This window comes from Calliphora vicina, chromosome 5 (genome assembly GCF_958450345.1).
Source record: "Calliphora vicina chromosome 5, idCalVici1.1, whole genome shotgun sequence".
Lineage (NCBI taxonomy): Eukaryota > Metazoa > Arthropoda > Insecta > Diptera > Calliphoridae > Calliphora > Calliphora vicina.
Genome location: NC_088784.1, coordinates 17,175,469 through 17,195,284, shown reverse-complemented (window position 1 = coordinate 17,195,284; position 19,816 = coordinate 17,175,469). Strand labels below are relative to the sequence as shown.

General features: G+C 27.3%; 1 protein-coding gene across 1 annotated transcript in view; it reads left to right on the top strand.

Moving 5' to 3' along the window:
* The first annotated feature begins 10,397 nt into the window (after window positions 1-10,397).
* The window catches only part of Cam (Calmodulin), a 45,016-nt gene continuing 35,597 nt past the window's right edge, over window positions 10,398-19,816 (top strand). Inside the window, exon 1 of the mRNA XM_065510636.1 lies at window positions 10,398-10,654. Coding sequence (XP_065366708.1) covers window positions 10,652-10,654 — 3 coding nt within the window. The 5' untranslated portion in view covers window positions 10,398-10,651. The remainder of the gene's footprint in view (window positions 10,655-19,816) is intronic.

Genomic DNA, 19,816 nt, shown 5'->3' with positions numbered 1-19,816 from the left:
GAGACCACCAACCAACCAACCTTCCTTCCTAGTGGAAATAAATCCACTAAATACTCGTACTTGTACTGACCAACAACGTTTACATTTATTATTGGATTAACCTGGACAACATGTTTTCGAATTGCAGCGTTAAAACACAAAAGGTTGGTGTGTGTATTTAGTGGTTTCCACTAGCGTGTCATTAAGTTGAATTGCATTTGAAGCAATGGCCGTTAGGCTTAGACGCAACACTTCCAAACTACATAAGTACTAGAGAATAATAAGAAAAAATAAATGCCAACAATTGCAAAAGGTGAAAGTGAAAACAATCACAGCAACACATTAGAATTATACAAATGACATTAGATTTATTTTTAGATTTTTCTTTTTCTGCTATTTAAACCACTTGTAAGTCTATCCGGTCTTGAAGTCTTGAAGGTTACAGGTGTAGTATTAAAGTATTAAAGATAAATAAATCACAGTCAGTTGAAATAAATTGCGTAAAATTTAAACAAAGGTTTCTCAAATGACCCCCTTTCTCTTAAAGGGTTAATTATCAAAGTCCATTGCTTGATCACTGTTGCTTGATTGAAGTTTTTTTTATTGAGAACAACAAGTGTGCTCCATATCACCTTAACACCAAACCGTTTCAATTGATAACGTTAATAAAACGTTATTTTATGATATTCACTCTTACACTCCCCCTCCATAATACTGCAGCAAAATGTTATCAATCAAATTTGTATGAAAAATTTCCCATTTTTTATTGAAAGATTGATTTTAATTGTTTTGTTTTGTTTTCTTTTCTTTTGCTGGCTCTCACTCTCTTTAGCACTTGACAGATAATAGAAATATTTAACTAAATATGTAGGTATGTATAACGTACATATTTACCTGGTCAAGTGGTATTAGTTAAGCTCAATTATGTATTTTAGTTAAGTTTATATGAAAATAAACTTCATAAACATAATTTACATAAACATTAATATTTTATGGCTATTGAAATTTGCACGTTCATGTATGTATATTAGGAGGGCTCCAAACTGACAGTTCTTCCTTTCATTAATGAACTCTAAAGGGAATATTTATGGAATTTCAGTCAAAAAGTTCTTCTCTAGCGAAACACTTTCTGGTTGGAAATCTTTGTCCAAGTGAGACTCGGGTCATTCGGGATCGAAGTTCCAACTGCCGTGGGAACTTTGTGCTATTGTAACCGCGGACAATGATCCTACTAGTGCTATAGCAATCACAGTCTCCAAGGTCTGCATTAGTAGAGACTGATATACAAAGATACCCAAACTTCACTTGTCCAAAACTAATAACTGTAGAAGCCCTTGACTCCTTGCAGTCCACCTTTCTTCTCCACGATCACTAGTCTCCAAGGTCCACATACGTATCAGATCCTCAGACTTCATTTGTCCAAAACTAATAACAGTTTGGTTCCTGCCATTTCCAACATAGGATCTATAAAGCCCTTGAAACCTTGCAGTCCACCTTTCTTCTCCACGATCACTAGTCTCCAAGGTCCACATAAGTGTCACCCTTTAGTAGAGGCTGATCTACTAAGATCCTCAGACTTCACTTGTCCAAAACTAATAACTGTAGAAGCCCTTGACTCCTTGCAGTCCACCTTTCTTCTCCACGATCACTAGTCTCCAAGGTCCACATACGTATCAGATCCTCAGAATTCATTTGTCCAAAACTAATAACAGTTTGGTTCCTGCCATTTCCATAGGATATATAAAGCCCTTGAAACCTTGCAGTCCACCTTTCTTCTCCACGATCACTAGTCTCCAAGGTACACATAAGTATCACCCTTTAGTAGAGGCTAATCTACAAAGATCCTGAAACATGGCTTGTCCAAATCTAATAACAGGTTGATTCCTGCCATTTCAAACTTAGAGAAAAAAGCCCTTGACACCTTGGAGATGACCTTGCTTCCTCAGGATCACTAGTTCCCAAGGTCCTCATAAGTATCATTCTTTAGTAGAGACTGATCTAGGAAGATCACTCTTTGATTACTGCCTTGACTGAATTAGGCCACAAAGTTTGCTTCTCCAGGATCAAGATCAGTAGTCTACAAGTTCCTCATAAGTATTATCCATATAATATAGACTGCAATTCTGTAATCATAGTAACAATTTGGTTCCTTCCATATCCAACTTGTTTCTCCAGGATCAGTAGTTTATAAACTCCGCATAAGTATCACACTTTAGTAAAAACTCTTCTACAAAGATCCCCAGCCTGCACTTGTTTGGTTTCCGCCATGTCCAACGTAGGACTTAAAGCCCTTGACAAGTCCAAATCTGACTTTTTTCTCCAGGACAAAAAAAAAACGTCTCTATAAGTATCTCTCTACAGTAGAGGCTTTCCAAAACAAATTTTTCTTCACCAATTTTTTTTCAGCTAAATTTTTTTCAAAAGAAAATTTTTTTTCACAAAATATTTTTTAATTTTTATCTAGAAACACTTAATTTTTGAAATATTTTTGTAAATCCTAATTTCGGTATTAAAAATACCCCCATTTCATTAACTGGGCTTGTTTTAAGTTACCTGGGAATTGATAATTTGTGCCAGTAATGATATATTTATGCGTTTTAATAAGTTTACTGGTCTTTTTTAAAGATTTTATAAATTCCCATTTAGTTTTTCAAAATCCCCTGAATTAAAAATTTCTCCAAAAATGAGTTGTATATGGCTATGATCAGTTATTTTTTGTTATAACACTTACATATTGAAATATTTTTCTGAATCCCTAATTTCGGTATTAAAAATCCTCCTAGTTCATTAACTGGGATTGTTTTTAGTTACCTGGGAATCGATAATTTGTAGCAGCAATTATGGAATTATGCGTTTTAATAACATTCCTGGTCTTTTTTTAAGATTTTATAAATTCCCATCTAGTTTTTCAAAATCCCCTTCATTAAAAATTTCCCCAGAAATCAGTTTTATATGGCTATAATCTATTATTTTTTGGTAAAACACTTACATATTGAAATATTTTTGTGAATTCCTAATTTCGGTATTAAAAATCCTCCTAGTTCATTAACTGGGATTGTTTTTAATTTTCTGGGAATTGATAATTTGTAGCACCAATTATAGAATTATGCGTTTTAATAACATTCCTGGTCTTTTTTTTTAAGATTTTATAAATTCCCATTTAGTTTTTCAAAATCCCCTTAATTAAAAATTTGCCCAGAAATGAGTTGAAAATGGCTATAATCTGTTATTTTTTTGGTAAAACACTTTATTTGTGCAATATTTTTGTGAATTCCTAATTTCGGTATTAACTGGGCTTGTTTTTAGTTACCTGGGAATTGATAATTTGTGCCGGTAATGATAAATTTAGGCTTTTTAATAAGTTTACTGGTCTTTTTTAAAGATTTTATAAATTCCCATTTAGTTTTTCAAAATCCCTTCATTAAAAATTTCCCCAGAAATCAGTTTTATATGGCTATAATCTGTTATTTTTTGTTAAAACACATAATTTGTGAAATATTTTTGTGAATTCCTAATTTCGGTATTAAAAATCCCCCTAGTTCATTAACTGGGATTGTTTTTAGTTACCTGGGAATTCATAATTTCTGCCGGTAATGATAAATTTAAGCTGTTTAATAAATTTTCTGGTCTTTTTTAAAGATTTTATAAATTCCCATTTAGTTTTTCAAAATCCCCTGAATTAAAAATTTCCCCAGAAATGAGTATTATATGGCTATAATCTGTTATTTTTGAAATATTTTTGTGAATTCCTAATTTCGGTATTTAAAATTCCCCTACTTCAATAACTGGGATAGTTTTTAGTTTCCTGGGAATTGATAATTTGTGCGGGTAATAATAAATTTATGTTTTTTAATAAGTTTCCAGATCTTTTTTTAAGATTTTATAAATTCCCATTTAGTTTTTCAAAATCCCCTTAATTAAAAATTTCCCCAGAAATGAATTGAAAATGGCTATGATCAGTTATTTTTTGTTATAACACTTACATATTGAAATATTTTTGTGAATTCCTAATTTCGGTATTAAAAATCCTCCTAGTTCATTAACTGGGATTGTTTTTAATTTTCTGGGAATTGATAATTTGTAGCACCAATTATAGAATTATGCGTTTTAATAACATTCCTGGTCTTTTTTTAGGATTTTATAAATTCCCATTTAGTTTTTCAAAATCCCCTTAATTAAAAATTTCCCCAGAAATGAGTATTATATAGCTATAAACTGTTATTTTGGTTAAAAATATTTATCTTTTGAGTAATTTTTATAAATTTTTAATTTCTGTATTAAAAATCCCTTTATTTAATTAACTGGGATTGTTTTTAGTTTTCTGGGAATTAATAACTTGTACCGGTAATGATAAATTTAAGCTTTTTTATAAGTTTTCTGGTCTTTTTTTTAAGATTTTATAAATTCCCATTTATTTTTTCAAAATCTGTTATTTTTTGTTAAAACACTAATTTTTGAAATATTTTTGTGAATTCCTAATTTCGGTATTTAAAATTTCCCTATTTCAATAACTGGGATAGTTTTTAGTTTCCTGGGAATTGATTATTTGTTCGGGCAATAATAAATTTATGTTTTTTAATAAGTTTCCTGGTATTTTTTTAGGACTTAATAAATTCCCATTTAGTTTTTCAAAATCCCCTTAATTAAAAATTTCTCCAGTAATGAATTGAAAATGGCTATGATCAGTTATTTTTTGTTAAAACACTTAAGTTTTTAAATATTTTTGTGAATTCTTAATTCCGGTATTAAAACTTCCCCCATTTCATTAACTGGGCTTGACTTTTGTTTCCTGGGAATGTATAATTTCTGCTGGTAATAATATAGTTATGCTTTTTAAAAAGATGCATTTTTAAAATTTCCTCATTAAAAATTTTCATTAAAAATTAGTTTTATTTTATAAAAAATACTTAATTTTTAGTTTATTTTTGTAAATTCCTAATATCAGTTTTGAAAATTATAATATTTCATTAAATATGTTTATTGTAAGGTTCCCGGGTATTTCACAATTTCTTAAGCGATTTTAAATTACATATGGACTTATTACTTACCTAATATATTGCTGTTAACTTTTCCGTGAGGTCATTCCATACAAAGCATTTTCGCTACTGTATACGTACAGCACACAGCCGGAAGATGTAGTAACTCTGCCGGGATGCTGCCGGCATTGAGTTTAGCCATTTCTGTTGACTCACTTTTTTCTTATTTCCCTTGTAGAAACACTAGTCATGATAGTCTATATGTGGAGATTCTTGCAACATGTCCAAATCTTAGTTGATGTCAAATTCTTCCTTCAGTAGACTGCAAGGAAGGTTTCCGTGTAAACGATTTCAGACTTCAACTCTGTTACTAAATTCACTAAATCACTAGCCCTGTCCATCACTATACCAGAGCTTCTGCAATTTCTATAGAAGCATGGCTTTTCTTTAATCAATTCCTCCAAAAAAAGGCTTGATTCTAAAAACTGCCCAACAGTTCTGGCCAACATAGGAACTCTGCAGAAACTTGTTTACAAATGTATAAATCACAGTCTTTTATTATATTCAATTGAATAATTCACTATTTTATGCAGTTTATTGCATCACAATTTATTACAAATTCACTTTGCTGCTGTTTAAGCTGAACTTTAACACGTTTATTACATTTGCAAATGGAGCCATACTAATAATAATCTTTCGTATAGGTACATACAGAGAGTGCAAAACTTTGTTCAGTTTCCTCTTTTCTCCTCTTCCTATTTTCTTCTCATTTTCACATTCTTCATTTTGCAAACACACACGAACAAACACAGCAACAAAGAAAAACAATAAAAATCAGTCAGTGGTCGTTCGTTCGGTCATGTGTATTTGTTTTGTTGTATTTGTCGTATCATCATCATCGTCGTCGTAGTCGTCGTCATCGTCATCATCATTGATAAACATTCTGTTACATGTTGATCAAAGTTATTAATGTACGTGCAAATACATGTTATTGTTGTAGTTGTTGTAATTTTTTTCTTGCTCTTGCACATTTTTTCGCATATTTTCTTGTTGGTTTTCTTTTTTTTTTGTTTATATGTTTGACTCTTTTTCGTTTGTTTTTTTTTTTTGCAAGTGCCAAAGAATAAACACAAGGTTTGTTGTTGTTATTGGTGTTGTGTGCAGAAATGCAGACAATACGGAGAAATATTTAGGTTGTTATTGGTTTTGTTTTTTTGTTAGTTTCTTTAGCATAATTAGGGGAGTTTTTTTTCTATAGCTTTTTAGTGTGTTCTTTTGTTGTTGTTTTTGTATTAGTACAACATATTAACAGCAATACGACACAGAGACTTGTTATTAACAGACAACTATGTTGTGAAGGTATTGCCAGATGGGGCTGTAATGTCATTTACATAAAAAAATGGGGTAAAATTAATTAAAATAAATTTTTTTTAAGGTAATTTTCTTTAAATAGATCTAAAAAGAGGGGGAAATATAATACTAATTAGGTACTAGTTTCTATTTTACAAGTTAACTAAAATTGAAGTTTTATTCATGATTTTACCCGTTTAAATCGATTAAACGGAAAATGTTAATTATTTTGATAACGGTGATTTAAATATAATGATATTTTGGCGTATTCTGGTATTAAGTATTGACTGCAGTTTCGGTAACGGGCCGACTTAAGTTTTATTACTGACAAACTGTTATAAAATTTGGATTATTTCGGAAACGGTGATTTGATTTAATGATTAATAAAGTAAAAATATTGTAATTTCAGTTATTTCGGTAACGTAATAAAATATTCAAAAATTAAAAATAAATAAACAAATTTGTTATTATATTACATTTCAACTAAGTACTGTAAATAAGCAGAATTATGGAAAATAAAAAAGGGCTTTTTCATTATTAAGGCCGGGTAACTTATCAAAATTTTAAACATAGTTTAGCTTAATAAATGTTTAAATAATTTTTTTGCATGGAAAAAATATATTTAAACATTGATTATGATTATGTTTAAAATCCAGGCCCAAGAATTATTTATAGAATGAATTAAAGGATTTTTGAGGTAACGGTATTATTTTCGCTTATTTCGTGGTAACGGTAATTCCAGTTATTTCGGTAACAGAGAGGCAGTTCAGCGAAACTGTCACCACAGCAGCCACTTGTTTCATGCTGGTCGACTTTCACTAGTTTGGCCTCTGTTCTCAACAAAAGAAGCCGCAATCGTATATCAAGATATTAGCAGATTAGTAAATAAAGATAGGCGGAAAAATGGATCCCAGTCAAATTAGCGAGACTTTCAGACGAGCGTGATTACATCCGAAGTTGCAATCTTGTCGATACAAAGATCGCTAAGTTAATAGCGACAATAAGAGGTTGGTGAATGAAAACAATCTGAAAAATGGCTTGATCATTTGAAGAACTACAAGTTGAATTTAGCAGTTGTGGTCTTCAGTTTGGTGTGTCTACAACCTAACGAAGTCGGATGATAGGATACCGAAAGATACCTGAGAGCCGCAAGGTGAAAATAATTGTTCGTAAACATCACAACCTTCAAATCTCGGATACACCACATCTTCATATGTCAACTGAAGTAGCAGAAGCCTTCCATCCAAGGCTAGCTTCCTCAATGGTATATCCATGCTGATGTTAACACAACATTGCTGTCAGAGATATGAGTACGTGGCAACGTTTTGATACCTACGATTGAGGCTAAAATTGACCTACGGTTAAAGTTGAAATTGAACCACATAAACCCTACGATTGAAGCAGAAATTGGACAACTTACAAGTCGTAAGATTGAATCTAAAATTGAACAACATAAAGAAATACGATTGAAGCTAAATAAAGACATACGATTTAAGCTAAAAGTGGACTACATTAAGACCAACGATTGAAGCTTAAATTGGACTAAATAAAGACCGACGATTGAAGCTAAAAGTGGACTACATTAAGACCAACGATTGAAGCTTAAATTGAACAACATGAAGACCTACGATTGAAGCTAAAATTGAACAACATAAATACCTACGATTGAGGCTAAAATTGAACAACATAATGACCTATGATTAAGGCTAAAATTGAACAACATAAAGACCTTCTATTGAGGCTAAAATTGAACAACATAAAGACCTATGATTGAAGCTGAAATTCAGCCACATAAAGACCTACGACTGAGGCTAAAATTGAACAACATAATGACCTACGATTCAAGCTGAAAGACCAACGATTAAGGCTAAAATTGAACAACATAATGACCTATGATTGAAGCTAAAATTGGACAACATAAAGACCTAGGATTAAGGCTAAAATTGAACAACATAAACCCCTACGATTGATGCTAAAATTGGACCAAATATAGACCTACGATTGAGGCTAAAATTGACCTACGGTTAAAGTTGAAATTGAACAACATAAACCCTAAGATTGATGCTAAAATTTAACAACTAAAAGTCGTAAGATTGAACAACACAAAGACCTACGATTGAAGCTAAAATTGGACTAAATAAAGACCTACGATTTAAGCTAAAAGTGGACTATATTAAGACCAACGATTGAAGCTTAAATTGAACAACATAAAGACCTACGATTGAAGCTAAAATTGAACAACATAATGACCTACGATTGAAGCACATAAAGACCTACTATTGATGCTAAAATTGAACAACATGAAGACCTACGATTGATGCTAAAATTGGACAATTGGACTACATAAAGACCTACGATTAATGCTAAAATTGGACTAAATATAGACCTAGTACGATTGAAGCTAAAATTGAGCAACATAAAGACCTACGATTGAAGCTAAAATTGAGCAACATAAAGACCTACGATTGAAGCTAAAATTGACCCACATAAAGACCTACGAATGAAGCTAAAATTGAACCTACGATTGAGGCTAAAAATGGAACAACATAAAGACCTACGATTGAAGCTAAAATTGGACTAAATACACCCCTACGATTGAAATTGAACAACATAAATTTGTTTTTAATTCTGCAGTAAATTTGTACCCGAAAAATGTTTTTTTTCTTTTTTAAAAGTAAATAATTCCCTTGAATTTATAAGCAAAAGTTTCTTGCCTTTCTAAAGCAAATATTACGGTAATTATGTACACAAATTGATATGGCAACTCTCGTCTGCCACCAGGTGGTGGTTGTTGCCGAAAAAAGCAACAAAAACTAAACACAAAGTATACAAAATACAATAGAGAGCAACTACTCAACAAATAAAGAAACAGACATGCGAAACGGTTATGAGCAGAAGGGGAAATTTACAGAAAACGCATGTTTTTACAAAACAACAACAACAAGCAGAGAGGCAAATTAACAGAGCAACAAAGCACACACACACTCCCTACAGAAATCTGTTTACAGTGTAGACGAGTACAGAAGACAACAAAATGAAATAAAAAAGTTTGAGGAAGAAATGAACAGAAAAAAACCGAAATAAAGCCAAATGAAAAGCACACAAGAATAACTAGAAGAAGCACAAGCCAATGAAAAAGGAAATGAAGAAGGAAAAAAAATAAGTCAGCTAAACATAGAAGAGTCGTACATAAAACAGCTCAGTTGCAATTGAGTTGTTGACCGTGGCGGACTTGAATTATTAGCGAGTTCCCCCGTTTAAGTTTTTTTAGAAACCAAAAAATATATATAAAATACTGAAAAGAAAAAAAATATTGGAAAAAAGTTTACACATATACAACTAAGAAAAATTGTAATATAAAGTTTTATTAGTAATTTAATATACATATAAAAAAAAAGATAAACTTTATTAAAAAAAATATAATAAATTTGTTGTTTAAAACCAAAAAAAAAAAGAAATATGGTTTAAAAAGAAAAAAAATACTACGTTAATATCTTTAAATATATTTTCTTTAAATTTTTTTTTAAACAAAAGAAAAAGCAAGGCATTTTTGCTAAATGTGGCTAATAATTTGTTTAAAATGTTAAACATTTTAATAAAATGTTGCTTTTAAAAAAGTTTTTTTTATATTGATTTTTCTGGCTTTAGTAACAGTAGCCAAATTAATTGGTGGTGATTTTTTTTTCTTACTTTTGTTGGCTCGTGTTTGTAGTTGTTGCAAAAGTAAATTTCCCCAAAAAAAAAAAAATACACGAAACGGTTTAAAAATTCATCAAACAAAAAAAAAAATCAAGTCACAGCTTGCTCATCTTAAAGAGAGAGATAGATTTTTTCATCTCTCTTGTGCTGTTTGTAGCTCTTTTTTCTTACATCTTCTTTTGTGGTTTGCTTTTACATATTTCTGTTTTAGTTTTTTCGTACATAGCTACGTGTTAAACCTCAAAAATACGAAAATTAGCAAGTATTTAAGAACAGCCAACAATCATTAACATCCTCTCGAAATACTTAAGCAAATTGGCTTTTAATTTATTTGAAAAAAGAAAAAAATACACGCATTTTTAAATTATTTTTTTGAGAAAAGAAAAAAAAAATTTAAAGAAAATTTTACTAATTTAAACAGTTTTTATTTGTAAGACTGTTAGCAAAGGTGTGTAGCACTTAAAGGCCGTAAAAGACTTAAAAGAAAAAAAACGCAAGCATTTTTTTAATTTAAATAAAATAAAAATCCAGCAAAAAAACCCTAGTAGTTTTCTAATTCTTTAACAAAGGATTTTAAACTACTTTCAACTACAACAAACAGCTTTAATTTTTTTTAGAAAAAAAACCTTAAACACAACACATTAAATATGGTAAGTAAAATGTTAAAGATTTCAATTTAAACAACAAAAAAAAAGAACTTTAAAAAAACCGGGCATTTTTAAAGGCAAAAGATGACTAAACTTTTTAACTATATTTATATATACACACACTCTTCTACACACATTTAATCCAACTTTAAACTTCTGTTGCTATTTAACAGAGAGATAACAGAATGAACAGAGTAACCAAAAAAAAAATTCCGTTAAAAAGGGTGTGGAGTAGCAAACAGCAACAACAACAACATTAACCATTATTTTTTTGTAATTGAGATGACTGACTTTAATAGAGTTACCATATTTAGAGAGAGCTACCATATTTTTTTCAAAGATATAGAGATTTTTTTTAATGAAAAGCAAGCAATTTAATTGAAAATTTTAATAAATTTAGTTATATTTGTGCTGTAAATTGTTTAACCCCCCTTTTAAAACAATATATAGTAGTTTACAAACATTATTTTAATAGATTATTAATAAATTTAGTTATAATTTTTTATGTACAGTGACTAATCAAAAGAAATATTATTATGGTCTTAATCATCAATTTTTATATTTATTTAAGGTTTAAAAAACAAATTTTTTTGTATGAAAATTTTGTTTTATTAAACTTTTATAGATATATTTAACAAGTAAGCCCAATTTTCTTCATTTCTGGTTATTTGATGATAATTGGAAGTATATCGTTACAAAAACCGATAACCAGAGATTCAGAAAATGGGGCTAGGAGTTATATTTTACTAAGGGAATAAATTTTAGAGTTTTAGAAGGAATCATAGGAATTATTGGACATTAAGAAGGCGATAAGAATAACTGTAGATAGAGGAAATATTTTCAAATTAATTTTTTTGGACTTTTGTAAAGCATTTGATTTAATTGTTATTAAAGATTTAATTGGAAAGCTTCTCAATCTGTTTGGTTTAAGTTCATGTTGCTTTAAACTTGTCTTGACAGATCGTAATCATCACATACGCTGATGATATTGAGTTATTGGCGTATTTACAAATTTCTAATCTGCGATACCTATGTAGTAGATCTGATAAATGATGATCTTAAGGGAATAATGGAATGATCCAGAAATAATTGTCTGGGATTAAATCAAATGAAATGTAAGGTTATGTTTTGTTTTTTCTAATGACTCGAATTTAACATTGAATATTTAGCCTGATGAAGAACCTTTGAAATTGTTAAGCACTACAAATCTTTGGCTCTCAATCAGCCATATCGCGAATCAACATTTCACATGACATATGTTCCCTTTTCCCATTGCTCGTTCATCAACTCTGTTCACGTGAAAAAATTCCCCATGTAAAATTTTTAGATGAAATTTTGTAAATAATAAACAGCAGTTACGAACAAAATCAACTATTGTGAATGAAAAGTTTAGGGAAATATCATGATAGCAATTTTCCCTTCGAGGGAAATGGATATTTCATGGGAACATAAATTTCACATGTTTTTCACGATAGGGGTGATTATTGATGATAATTTGAGTTTTGATAAACATAGCAACCTTTTAATATCTAGTATATCTTAGGGAATATATTCCCAATAAGCACCAAAGCCCCAAAAATTCAAGCACTTGAACAATTGGTTGAATTTGATTTGAAAGCAAATGTAATTATGTTTTAAACTTGAAAAATATTTGAAAAAATTAAATAAAATGTAATAGAACTGTAATTCAATTGCTTCACTATAATTCAAGGCTTGAATTACACTTGCTTTCAACTTGAAAATGCTTATTGGGTTGTTTTTCATAATCAAACCTAAAGCGAATCAATATTTCACATAAAATATGTTAACTTTTCCTATTTTTCATTCATTAACTTTGTTCACTTGAAAAAAATTCCTCATGTTGTGAAATTTTTAGATGGAATTTTATAAACAATAAACAGCTGTTACAGACTAAATCAACTATTGTGAATGAAAAGTTCATGGGAAGATCACGATAGCAATTTTTGCCTTCGAGGGAAATGGATATTTTATGGGAACATAAATTTCACATGTTTTTTTTTTTTTGCTAAATTCCCCATATTGTGAAATTTTTAGATGGAATTTTATAAACAATAAACAGCTGTTACGAACTATATCAACTATTGTGAATGAAAAGTTCATGGGAAGATCACGATAGCAATTTTTGCCTTCGAGGGAAATGGATATTTCATGGGAACATAAATTTCACATGTTATTGCCGATAGCAGGGAATATATTGATCATTTCTGTTAATAATCCATATTGTAGGTATCAGTATTTATGTATCTCCTTTTTAATAAATAAAACTCATTGTGATCCCTAACTCACTTAGAATTTGAAATAATAATTATCCGATTGCAGTCTAAACTATATACATCATTTGAAAGGTTTTGAATTGGTACAAAAGTTCTATTATTACAAACAAATTTGAGTTTACCTCTACTGCTGGGGTTTAAAAATTGGTTTGACGGAACAATTGTTTTAATAGAAGGTCATCGGCCGGGCAGAACGTTTTTAAACTGTGTCGTATATCGATAACGATCACTAACACACAATTCACACGATGATTTATTTTCATGTTTGCCCAGACGTCTGTTTTCATGTTTGCCGATAATTGGTAAATGTTCATGATTTTTTGGAAGATTCTCAAAAGGGAATTCGAAAAAAATAGACGTCTGAAAGAGATGTAAGTTTGTCAGTCTATTTGTAATTTATACAAAATTCAATGGCGACACTATAAAAGTATTCTAGATCCTAATATATAAAGATTTCCGATGTTCCGAAATCAACTTGTCCAAGTCCTCAAACATAGATAAAATACTCATAGATCGGAAACTCTCCTGTCAATGACCTAACTCAGTTGTAAAAAACCTAAGTGGTGAGAATTTTTTAGTAAAAAGAACTATGTGAAAAGAAAAACAACACTCGTACGTGTGATTATTTTGAGTAATTTTTTGTTTAAAATTTTTTGTTTGGTTTCTGTTCTATGTCTATTTCTCTATGGTCTCAAATATCTGACGGAATCAAATTTAGAACATGTGGGTGAAAATGAGAAAAAACGGTTCATAAATAGCTGGGATATGATCAAAGAACAATGTCTTAACCAACAATTTGTCAATTTCTTGAATATTTTCTAAAAGATTTGTTAAAAATAGTGTTAAAAATGAAAGAAAAATTAGTCATATGATAAAAATAAAAATTATTTTTATAAAATTGTGTTCTTTGGAAGGCACTAAAAAGTTGAAATCAATTTTCCGACAGTCCCAGACATAGGGTAAAATAGAGACGAGAAGTAATTGTCAAAAACCTAACTTTGTTATCTAAAACCTAACTCTGGCAACAACAAAATATATGCTAGTCAATCAGGCCAATCATGAATAAAAAATCCGTGGCGAGTTTTTTTCCCTTTTCCTATTCAAATTCAATCAGCCCAATTATGAATAAAAAATTCCGATGGAGTTTGTTCTCCGGGAGCTTTTCCCATTGAATTTGAATAGGAAAAATGAGAAAAGGGAAAAAACTCCAGAGAATTTTTTATTCATAATTGGGCTGATTGAATTTGAATAGGAAAAGGGGAAAACTCCCAAGGATTTTTTATTTATGATTGTGCTGAATGTATTTTTTTTTGTTGAAAATCAGTCATATGTTTTGTTATACATATTTTTTTAACAAATCGGAGTGTCTCTCTCGTTTCTATATAAAATTTTCTGTGGTCCTAGGTATCTATTAGAACAACATTTACAATCATTGTGCTCAAATCAGCAAAATTGGTTCACTATTGTCTCTGGGATATGATCAAAGAACAACGACTTCCTTCACAAGTAATTTTTTTTTTTGAAAATTTTCCAAAAAAAATTGCTATCGTATTTGCATAATTAATAGAAACCTTTGAAAATTTTTACAAATTTAAATTATTTGCAGTGAAATTTACATTTGTACATATTAGATAGCAGCGGATTCGATATATGCCTTGTTAGTCTTTCCGTCTGTATGTTGAAATCAACTTTTTGAAGCCACCAAATAACTTATTTGCATCATGGATATATCAATATAATAATATCTCTATAGTTCAACCTAGATTTTTATTTAAAATCGAGAAAATCGCTCCTAAATGGCTGAGATATAAGAAAAAAAAATTTGAAAAAAAATAAAAAAAATTTGGAAAAAAGATTTCGAAAAAAAATTTGAAAATTTTAGATTCATATTTAGATTCTTGATAAAATCACTCAAAATTTTAAAAAATAAAAAAAAAAAATTTAAAATTTTATTTATTTAATTTATTTGCATGATGGAGATATCAATATAATAATAGCTATAGTTCAACCTAGATTTTTATTTAAAATCGAGAAAATCGCTCCAAAAAAAAAATTGAAAAAAGATTTCGAAAAAAAAAATTTGAAAATTTTGGATTCATATTTAGATTCTTATTACAACTTGTTAAAATCACTTAAAATTTAAAAAAAATAAAAAAAAACATTTTTAAAAAAAATTTGCAAAAAAAAAAAGAAATTGAATTTCGAAAAAAAAAATTTACAATTTTAGATTTTTATTAAACTTGATAAAATCACTTAAATCATGTTTGATTTCCGGAAAATTCATTTACATTTTATGATAAACTATTCGAATCTCCTTTGGATTTCAAAATATATGGACTGTAGTTAAATGATTAACAGATTTTAGACAGAAATATAATCAGAACTAATCAGAAAATTAGTTTAAAATGCAAAACTTGTCAAATGTAGTACGTTCATCTTTCCGTCTGTATGTTGAAATCAACTTTTCGAAGCTCCCAAATAATTTATTTGCATGATGGATATATCAATATAATAATAGCTATAGTTCAACCTAGATTTTTATTTAAAATCGAGAAAATCGGCCCATAAATGGCTGAGATATAGGAAAAAAAAATTTAAAAAAATAAAATAAAAATTTAAAAAAAGATTTCGAAAAAAAAATTTGAAAATTTTAGATTCATATTTAGATTCTTATTAAAATTCACTTAAAATTTAAAAAAAAAAATTTTTTGAAAAAAAGAAATTGAAAAAAAGATTTCGAAAAAAAAAATTTGAAAATTTTGGATTCATACCTATTTCGATTCTTATTACAACTTGTTAAAATCACTTAAAATTTTAAAAAAATAAAAAAAAAAATTTATAAAAAAAATTTGGAAAAAAAAGAAATTGAAAAAAACAATTTCGAAAAAAAAAATTTGAAAATTTTAGATTCTTATTAAAACTTGATAAAATCACTTAAATCATCTTTGATTTCCGGAAAATTCATTTACATTTTATGATAAACTATTCGAATCTCCTTTGGATTTCAAAATATATGGACTGTAGTTAAATGATTAACAGATTTTAGACAGAAATATAATCAGAACTAATCAGAAAATTAGTTTAAAATGCAAAACCTGTCAAACTATGTAGTACTGGAGCAAATATCTAGTACTGTTCATCTTCCGTCTGTATGTTGAAATCAAGTTTTCGAAATTCCCAAATAATTTATTTGCATGATGGATATATCAATATAATCGTTATAGTTGAACTTAGACTGCTATTTAAAATCGAGAAAATCTGTCCATAAATGGCTGAGATAGGAAAATAAATTTAAAAAATAAAAAAAAAATTAAAAAAAGATTTCGAAAAAAAAATTTGAAAATTTTAGATTCTTATAAAACTTGAAAAATTCACTTAAAATTTAAAAAAATTTTTTTTTAAAAAAAAGAAATTGAAAAAAAGATTTCGAAAAAAAAAATTGAAAATTTTGGATTCATATTTCGATTCTTATTACAACTTGTTAAAATCACTTAAAATTTAAAAAAAATAAAAAAAACATTTTTAAAAAAAAATTGGAAAAAAAAGAAATTGAAAAAAACAATTTGGAAAAAAAAAAATTGACAATTTTAGATTCTTATTAAAACTTGATAAAATCACTTCAATCATCTTTGATTTCCGGAAAATTCATTTACATTTTATGATAAACTTTTCGAGACCCCTTTGAATTTCAACTGTAGTTAAATGTAGTTAAATGATTAACAGATTTTAGACAGAAATATGATCAGAACTAATCAGAAAATTAGTTTAAAATGCAAAACCTGTCAAACTATGTAGTACTGGAGCTTTCCGTCTGTATGTTGAAATCAAGCTCTCAAATAATTTATTTGCATGATGGATATATCAATATAATAGCTATAGTTTAACCTAGATTGCTATTTAAAATAGAGAAAATCGGCCCATAAATTGAAAAAAAATAAAAAAAAAATTTGAAAAAAAAGATTTCGAAAAAAAAATTTTAAAATTTTAGATTCATATTTAGATTCTTATTAAAACTTGATAAATTCACTTAAAATTTAAAAAAAAAAAATTTGGAAAAAAGAAATTTAAAAAAACAATTTGGAAAAAAAATTGAAAATTTTAGATTCATATTTAGATTCTCATTAAAACTCGATAAAATCACTTAAAATTTTAAAAAAATAAAAAAAAAAATTTTAAAAAAATTTAAAAAAACAATTTCGAAAAATAAAATTTTGAAAATTTGAAAAATTTCTTATTCAGGTATACGAAGAAATTCTCGCTTAATTTAGTTTCGTTTTATAATGAAGTAATTCTTAATTGAATTTTTAATTAAAATTCAATTCTATAAATCATTATAGTGTTAATGTTATATAATTTCATGGAAAATTGCAAGAGTTTTTAGAGTATCTATTAAAACTGCCAATAATTTATTATCAGTTTTATGGTTTTATAAAGAAATATGTATAAGATTAGCTAAAATAAATACATAAATACTTATGGAATGTACCTCTATATTGATTTCTGTTTTATTTCAAGTACTTTAAAGCAATAACTTTTTATATAGTAGGTACTGGGTATTTACCTGCAATGCTTATTTGATAACAATTGAATGTTTTGTAATCTAATATATAGAAGCAGAATGAAAATAAAGTTTATAACTTGTTTGTTTTTAATTAGATTATTCAACTTAAGAGTGTGAAGTACTATATACAAGTTTTATTTATCTGTAAAAAACAAAAAACGTTTTGAAAATTTTGTATTTCAAAAATTACTGCAGCAAAATTTTGATTAGGTTTATAGTTAATCGAGGGTTTTTTAAATAGATTAAATTTTAATTGATTAAATTAAAAAAAAGAAGAAAAAACCTTCAAAACAAATGTAAAATAGGTGATAATTCTAGGTAAAATAGCTATAATTTAGTTTAGCAGCTTAATCCCTAATGATTTTCATAAAAAATTTCAAAATTTTTAAAAAATTACCCAGAATAGTAGGTGCTTATTAATTTGTTTCTATTAAATATTGCTATAAATTCATTAAAAATTCAAAAATTTTAATTTTTTTTGTAATTTTCTAAAATGTTGGATTTTGGGGATTTTCATATTTTAATTGGGAATTCTTAAATTTTCAATTTTTTTAATTTGTTTCTATTAAATATTGCTTTAAATTCATTAAAAATTCAAAAATTTTTTTGTAATTTTCAAAAATGTTGGATTTTGGGGATTTTCATATTTTAATTGGGAATTCTTAAATTTTAGATTTTTTTTAAAAATATTAACATTTCTTTAATAAAAATATAAAATTTTGTTATTTTTCTTACAAAAATCTTTAATTTATTACAATTTTTAACTTCCCCATTAGGGGATTATGTGTTTTTATTTAGGAATTCTTTTAATTTGATTTTTTCTTAAAATATTTTGTGGAAATTATGAAAAATAGAAAGTATTTAGTTTTATCTACAATTTTTTAATTATTTCTATTTTTTATTTCCCCATTTAGGGGATTCTTATATTTTCATTTGGGAATTCTTTTAAAATGGATTTTTTCTTAAAATATTTTTTCTTTTAATAAGAAAATACAAAGTTATTTAGTTTTCTAAACAAATTTTTAAATTATTTCTATTTTTTTATTTCCCCATTTAGGCGATTTTGTATTTTCATTTAGGAATTCTTTTAAAATGGATTTTTTCTTAAAATATTTTTTGTTTTTTTATAAGAAAATATAAAGTTATTTAGTTTTCTAAACAAATTTTTAAATTATTTCTATTTTTTTATTTCCCCATTTAGGGGATTTTTATATTTTCATTAGGAATTCTTTTAAAATGGATTTTTTCATAAAATAGTTTGTGGTTTTTATATAAAATACAAAGTTATTTAGTTTTATGAAAACATTTTTTTAATTAATTCCATTTTTTTTATTTCCCCATTTAGGAGATTTTATAATTTCTTTAAGGATTTTTTAAAATTTACATTTTTTTAGTAAAATGTTAGTGGATATTATAAAAAATGTAATTCAATTTGCTTTAATAGATTTTTTTTTTTAATTTTTGGTACTTTCAATGTTTCCCCATTTGGGGGATTTTAAAATTTCTTTTAGGAATTTTTCAAATTTAAATTTTTTCATTAAATATTATGTGGGTTTTATAAAAAATATAATTTGTTTTGGTTTAAGAGAAATAATTTTTAATTTGTAGCACTTTTTAGGTTTCCCCATTTGGGGTATTTTGTATTCTTATTTAGGAATTGTTTAAATTAGCATATTTTTCTTAATAAATTTGTGGGTTTTATTAAAAATATAATTTGATTTGGTTTAAGATGAAAAATTGTTAATTTTTTGTAATTTTTTTGTTTCCCCATTTGGGGGATTTTGTAATTTATTTTAGGAATTTTTAAAATTTGCATTATTTTTGTAAAATATTATAGGGGCTTTATAAAAAATTTAATTTTATTTGTTTTGAGAGAAAAATTTTTTGATTTTTTGTACTTTAAAATTTCCCCATTTGGGGGATTTTGTAATTTCTTTTAGGAATTTTTTTAAATTTTCATTATTTTTGTATAATATTATAAGGGCTTTATAAAAAATTAAAATTTATTTGTTTTAAGAGAAAATTTTTTCGATTTTTTGTACTTTAAAATTTCCCCATTTGTGGGATTTTATAATTCCTTTTAGGAATTTTTAAAATTTACATTATTTTTGAAAAATATTATAAGGGCTTTATAAAAAATATAATTTAGTTTGGTTTAAGAGAAAAAATAGTTTATTTTTTGTACTTTAATGTTTCCCCATTTGGGGGATTTTGTAATTTCTTTTAAGAATTTTTTAAATTTCCATTATTTTTGTAAAATATTATAAGGGCTTTATAAAAAATTAAATTTAATTTGTTTTGAGAGAAAAA